The 7,379-nt window shown below is 35.2% G+C and overlaps 2 protein-coding genes across 2 annotated transcripts in view; both read left to right on the top strand.

The window, feature by feature from the left end:
* Positions 1-893, top strand: part of LOC111028034 (putative nuclease HARBI1) — a 4,156-nt gene extending 3,263 nt beyond the window's left edge. Inside the window, exon 2 of the mRNA XM_022306569.1 lies at positions 562-893. Coding sequence (XP_022162261.1) covers positions 562-893 — 332 coding nt within the window. The remainder of the gene's footprint in view (positions 1-561) is intronic.
* A 5,808-nt stretch (positions 894-6,701) lies between these two features.
* LOC111028033 lies at positions 6,702-7,127 on the top strand. Its single transcript, XM_022306568.1, has one exon. The coding sequence runs from the start codon at positions 6,702-6,704 to the stop codon at positions 7,125-7,127; it is 426 nt and encodes a 141-aa protein (XP_022162260.1).
* Positions 7,128-7,379: the final 252 nt, after the last annotated feature.

Here is a 7,379-nt window from a genome sequence, read left to right as displayed (position 1 = left end):
TTTTTTTTTTTTTTTTTTTTCCATGAAATTTCGGGAGAAGTACCTGATGCCCTGTCAATTGGAGCGTTGGATTGTTCTCATGTGAAGATCCAATCACCAGGTACGAGCTAATACATACCATATAGTATGCTAATTTTCAAAGAATATAATACAAGGGAAATCAAAAAAAAATTATGCAACCAAAATATTTCAAGTCTCATTAGCAATATTGTAATAATGAAATTGAATTGCATTTTTTGTCTTTTTGTAAAGTGTAAGGGTGAATAACAACCCCCCTGAATTAGCCAATCAATCAAACATTATGTACAAGAAACCATTTATTCAGTTGAATATTTTTATGCCTTTTACGAATTAACTTTCTATAATTTAAGATAATAATTTAATTGTTGAAATTATTTGTAAACTTTCGAAGTTTTATGTCCATGCTTCTTTACGTGTAATATAACAAGTATAACATGTGAAAGTAAAATTATTGAAAGTTAACGTTTACATTACTGATTGATAAATAATTAGTAATTAATTAGTTGTTAACTCTTAATTATTTTGTTATATTTATTACAGGGGGAAATAATGCTGAAACTTACAGAAATAGGAAACAATTTTTTTCTATTAATGTTCAAGCTATATTATGTGGCTCAGATTTGAAGTTTTTGGATATTGTGGCGCGTTGGCAAGGTTCTGCTCACGATTCTCGAATTTTCAAAAATTCGAAAATTTGTGCTATGTTTGAACGTGGTAATTTTGGAAACGGTATACTACTAGCTGATAGTGGATATGTGCTGACAAAATATTGCATCACACCAATATTGACTGTTCAAACACCGGCAGAAAATTTGTTTAACGAGTCACAAATACGAACAAGAAATCCTATAGAAAGGACATTTGGTGTATGAAAACGTCGTTTTCCAATTTTAGCTGTGGGTATTAGATTACGTGTGTGGAAAACACAAGCAATCATTGTAGCAACAGCTATTTTATATAATATAGCTGTAATTGAAAATGATATTGTACTACCAAATTTGTCAGCTGATTTATAGGAGGCTGTTAATTATGTAAATAATGTAGCTGATGACGGAGTAGTAAATAGACCTCAAAATAATAATATAAGAAACCCTTACATTCAGTACTTTCAAAATTTAGTTTAATTTAATTTAATTTATTTTAGTAACTAGTTAAATTTATATACATATAGTTCTTATTAAGAAGTATTAGTAAAAATTAATAAAAAAAATTGATTAAATTGAATTTAAATTATAGCATCTCGAGTTGGTTTTTTTTAATAGCTAATTCACATTGCAAAATTTGAATTTTCAAATCGTACTCTTCCTGCAAATGCAGCATTTCAAGCTTCAACTTTTCATTTTTTAATAAACTTGTTTTTTTTTCTCATCAGCTAATTCATTCCATTTTTTGTTGGCTATTGTGCCAGATGCTTTCACTTTTTTTTGGAGAGCTACGACAAAAAATTATAAATAGCAAATCAATTGTTATCAAAATAATTTTTATTTTATAAGTTTTGCTAATGTTTCACATTCCGATGTAAAATATTTTTCTGGGAGTTTATATACACATAATATAATGACATCCCAATCAAATATTTAAATAAATAGCTCATTATATTTAAATAAAGATTTTTATTTTTAAATATTATTATAAATATAATATCAATAATATATTTACGTGTGTTGTTCGATCTCATAGTTTCATCTATTATTATTTCTGTTGATAACGTTTCATTTCCAACATTACTCACGCCAGCCTAATAATAAAAAGTACCTAATTATATACTATTATATACAAATCTAAACTCGTAAATTTGTCTACATTAGACTCACGGAATAAATATCAGATGGTATAGTAATCAATAACGGCTTAGAAACTGGTATTTTTAAAAGTGCCGGCGAATAATCATCCCATTTCAATACAGTGTCATCATCTGGGGAACTGCTTTTCTCTGGTACTGTATCAATCCATGATGAAGCCTCTAAATCTAAAAATAAATTTAAAAGATAATTATTATTATAATTATAAAAATTGTATAAAAAGTAAATATATACCTGAAACAGCATCGCAATCAAATAAGGCATCATCTCCCGTAGCTTGTATGTTTATAAGGGAAAGTATTTGGTTTTCTGTTGCAGAAAAAGTTGTTGTTGGAATAGGTGGACCTCCACCAGTACCTTTGACATATTTTTTTTCGTTGCATACTTTTGATTTAACATTTTTTTTGCAATTTTCCCATTTTTTCCTTAAAACATTAGTCGAGAGATTTTCCATTACAGAGTTTTGTGAGTTAAATTCATCTGTTAACTTTTCCCAGCATGCATTTTTTTGTTTCCAAGTTTGAGTATCAGACTTTTTACTTTCTAATTGGTCCCAATACTTGGTCACAAGCGATTGTAATAAATCAACTTCAGTATGAGTGAAGTTTGAATTTCTCTTTTTCAAAATTTCATTCTACATATTTAAAAAAAATTAAAATTAAATAAATTATTACATATATTATATTAAACAGATATTATTTTATTTTCATATTATTTTAGGAATAATTTTAGTCATCATTTGAATAAAATTGATTGAAATTTGAATATTACTAGATAGAAAAAAATTATAAAATATTATTCCGTCGACTGGGAAATTAATTCTTTATCGTTCGCGTATACGTATAGTTAATATTAGATTATTAATCTATTGATATTTTTAATAAATACACAATGAGTTGAACTTTATGTTCCTAAAAATATGTTAGTTTATACTACATTACTTTTATAACAATAATAATATACTTATTTGAAAATATTTAAATCCCTCCAACAAGCTGATAGCTTGTGGTGGAGAATTTACAATTACCTACACAAAATAATATTTTAAAATTAAAAAATATAACATTACAAAAGCGTTTAAATATTTTTGTTTCAAATATAATTTAAAATGTATTACATATTAAAAATGTTATATATTAATTTTAAGAATCCTACTTGTAAAATAGAAATGTTTGCACCAAAATGTTTATTAAATTTAGGAATAATTATATATACATATCTATACGAGTCATAATATGTATGTCCCCATATAATTACCCAGTAATTCAAAATTGATTGGACGAGCAATATATATATATAGGTTAATTTAATTCTATATTAAATACATTTTTACATCATTAAAGTCATTATTTGCTTATTATAATATTTGTTATAATTTGTCTTTTTGAAAACTCAAATGAATAAAGCTATGGAAATAAACAAAGAAAACATATCACAAGTAGAGGACTATGAATATACTGTTCAGTACAAGGACGAATCATTCAATGTTAATATGAAGATTGGGATTTGTTCATGTAATAAGGGTAAATTGGACAGTTTTGTGTTCATCAATGTGCTATTTACGAGGTGTGATCAAAAAATACAGGGATTTTTTTTTTATTATTTATTTAAATATACAAATAATATTTCAAATATTAGTCTCCTTCAAAGTAATCACCACCCGATGTTATACACTTGTTCCATCTCTCCTGCCACTTTTTGAAGCAGTGTTGGAAGTCTTCAACTTTAAGTTGTTTGAGTTGATCCACCGCATTCTTTTTTATTGTTTCAATATCATCAAATCTTTGTCCTTTGAGGTCAGTTTTAATTTTTGGAAATAAAAAAAAATCACAAGGTCTGGTGAGTAAGGGGGGTGAGGTACAACTGGAATTTGTTTATCAGCTAGAAACTCACGGATTGATAAGGCAGAATGAGCAGGCGCGTTGTCGTGGTATAACAACCACGATCGATTTTGGAACTGATCTGGACGTTTCTTACGGATTTTTTTCTCGTAATTTAATTAAAACTTCTTTGTAGTTAGTCTGATTAACCGTTTGACCAGTTGGAACAAATTCGTAATAAATAATATCGAAAAAAGTAATCAACATGGTCTTCACGTTAGAACGAACTTGCCGAGCTTTTTTGGGTCTTGGTGAAGTTACTGATTTTCATTGTGATGACTGTCGTTTAGTTTCTATGTCATAACCATAGACCCAAGTTTCATCACCAGTTAATACATTTTTAATGAACTCTGGGTCATTTTGTGTTCGTTCTTTCAAACTTTGACAAACTTGAATTCGATGATTTGTTTGATCTTGAGACAACAATTTTGGGACCATTTTTGCACAGACTCGTCTCATGCCTAAATCTTCAGTCAAAATAGTTTGACATGATCCAAAAGAAATGTTGCACTCACTAGAAAGTTCTCTTATCGTCATTCGTCGATCTGATCGATTAATTTTTCGTACTTTTGCCACCATTTCCAAATTTCTTGATGTTGAAGGTCGTCCAGCACGAGAGTCATCATTAATGTCTTCACGACCCTCAATAAACCTTTTATGCCATTCAATGTTTTAGGCCTGCTCATCGCTTCATCTTCAAATGCTTTTTTAATCATTTCAAAAGTTTCAGTCGCTGATTTACCGAGTTTAATTTAATGCAAACACGCTGCTCGAGTTTATTCGACATGACAAAAACGGCAGACACAATAAAAGTATCTGACTTCAATGAATTGTCGTTCATTACTAACAGTTAATATTAACTCGCGATTTGAATAACGTAATTGAGTGTTATCTCTATTTTTATTTGATGTGTGTATATTCCCGATTCGATTATTTTTAGCGCAGATATAATTTTAATCCCGGTATTATTTGATCATACATCGTACATACATTTTGATACATTATCACAACATTTTCCTGCTGTGACTTCAAGCGATAGACATAAAATTGCTTTATTAGTAGATGGAGATAAAGCTCTACCAGTAGAGTTTTTTCAGTCATTTATTTTGGATAATAATGTTGCAATTACAGAAAATATAAATAATGAAGAATCTGTTCAAATTACCAATGTCATATCAAATAATACAATCTCAATTAATCAAAATAATAGTGCAGCCACAACCAATACAACCAACTCACAACAAATACCTCAAGAATCTATAAGCAATATAATTGATTTATTTAAAGAAATTCATCAAAATTATGGATCATCTTCATCTGGCCTGAACACGTTAGAAACAAGATTAAAAAAAATTAAAAGTAAAGGAAACTGGGAATCTATTTTGCATACTGCAGGAAACCAAGCAGTACAATTGAGGGGAAGGTCAGCAGCAGCAATAAGAGTACAGCCAACTACAATAACAAGACGTTTAACAGCAGTAACCAGAGGTAGTAAACGTTTACCATCAGGAAGACCTCCTAAAAATGAAATTAAAATAAAGAAAAGGCGACGAAATCTAGGAGAGAATATAAAACAAAATCAACCTAATGCAAAGTCACATGGTAGTGGCCATTAAGAATAGGTTTCACATGAGGTTTTTTTTTTAAATTTTTAACTCATACATTAACAGATTAAGATGTTATTTACATTTTTATGGGCTTATATATTTGATTTTTCTAAATATAATAATAAAATGGTGTGTAGGTAATAGGTATAGATATCAATTATTATTTTTTATACATGGTAAGGTTATTCATTATTATTTTTATAATAAGTAGTATAAATTATATTATTCACTATGTATGCATACATTGGGCCTAGCCGCCTAGGTACTTTATGTATGTTTTTATATTATTATTTGTATTTAGTGATACATTTTTCTTATACATATAGATATTAACATAATATGTTAATATTATTTTCTTTGAGTAAAAGCTAAATATTACCTAATTAATAAAAAATCCATCATAAATGTTAAAATTAATATAGTTATTATTCATATATTATAGGTATAATATATATTTCATCCGATCTTACCTGGAAGACAGGACCCTCCTAGTCGGCGAGGCGCTTACAGCTCGGAGCACCACCTGCGGAGTTCCACAGGGCTCCGTCCTTGGACCGTCGCTGTGGAACGCGTTCTATGACGACCTGCTCGACACCGACATGCCCCCGGGAGTGCAGCTAGTCGCATTTGCTGACGATGTCGCCGTCATCGGCACTTCCCGGACCGGACCGTCTGCAGCGGCACTGATAAATCCAGTCCTGGAAAAGGTTAATCGCTGGATGCGCGACAACGGCCTGACCGTAGCGCCTCAGAAATCAGAGGCTGTCGTCTTGACCGGGAAATATGCGTTCACCGATCCTGTGCTGCTCATTGAAGGACACGTCATCCCTGTCAAGCCGTCCATTAGATACCTCGGCGTGGAGCTTGACACCCGGCTGTCCTTCACCGCGCACATCGCGGCCGCGTCCAGGAAGGCCATCGCCTCCGCCAAAGCCATCGGACGGCTGATGCCTAACATAGGTGGCCCGGCCCAAGCGAAACGGGCTCTGCTTGGCTCGGTCACCAACAGCAAGCTGCTATACGCCTCACCGGTCTGGGCGACCGTCGGTATTAAGTCCGCAAAGAATCGAAACGAAATGGCCAGGGCACAGAGGACCACGGCACTCCGCACAATTAGGGCCTACCGAACGGTCTCCGCCGACGCGTCCTCCCTACTGTCGTGCATGTTGCCGGCCGACCTCCTCGCCCACGAACGGGCAAGAATCAAGACCCGGCTTGAGGACGTCGGAGAAGCATCAACCAAATCCGCAATTAAGAAACGGGAATGAGAGATTTCCATAACGTCGTGGCAGTCCAGATGGGACCGGTCAGCAGCCCGTCCGGACGCCATCGGACGAAGATGGACTCACCGGCTGCTGCCCGATGTCGCACGGTGGCTGGCGAAGCCCACGATGAGCGTCACGTACCGGCTTACCCAGGCTCTGTCGGGGCACGGCTGTTTTCGGAGCTACCTGTTGAGATTCCACCGGGCCGAGGACAGCTACTGCGTCTACTGCATGAACCCCGACGACACGGCGGAGCACACGCTCTTCGCGTGCCCCAGGTGGGAGGACGAACGCGCCGTCCTGACCAGGATTCTCCGACGCCCACCTGAGGCCGGGGACGTGCAGGAAATCCTGTGCGGCCCTCAGCCCGATGACCTACCGGACGACCCGGCAGCCCGGCGCAGGATTGCAGAACAAGCTGACATTAATAGACGGGAGTTCATAACCATGGTGGAATCAATTATGAACTCCAAAGAAGAGGACGAACGTGAAGAACAAGCGGACGATAGAGCCGCGCTGAATAGGCGAAGAGCCCGCCAAGGTGCAGCCTGACCCGGCAACGGGACGACGGTGAACAACAAGGTCTCGACACACGAGTGTACTCGCTGTCGCGAGTCGTCGGAGGTGTCACCGACCACGTTGTTCACCCCCACCTGTGACACCACGGGAGGGAAGACGATCACCGCATCGTTGGACACCATGGAGAACGAGACTTCTAGGGCGGCGGACTCCGGTCGGCCCGCCAAAAGGAGGACTCGAACGAGACTGCCAGAGCGGCGGACTAAGATCGGCTCGTCAATCCGT

This window comes from Myzus persicae, unplaced genomic scaffold (assembly GCF_001856785.1).
Source record: "Myzus persicae strain clone G006 unplaced genomic scaffold, MPER_G0061.0, whole genome shotgun sequence".
NCBI lineage: Eukaryota > Metazoa > Arthropoda > Insecta > Hemiptera > Aphididae > Myzus > Myzus persicae.
This window is presented reverse-complemented; position numbering and strand designations above follow the sequence as displayed.

What these genes read in the sequence shown, in the direction of transcription:
- LOC111028033 (XM_022306568.1), top strand. Translation starts at nt 6,702, where the DNA reads ATGAGCGTCACGTACCGGCTTACCCAGGCTCTGTCGGGGCACGGCTGT.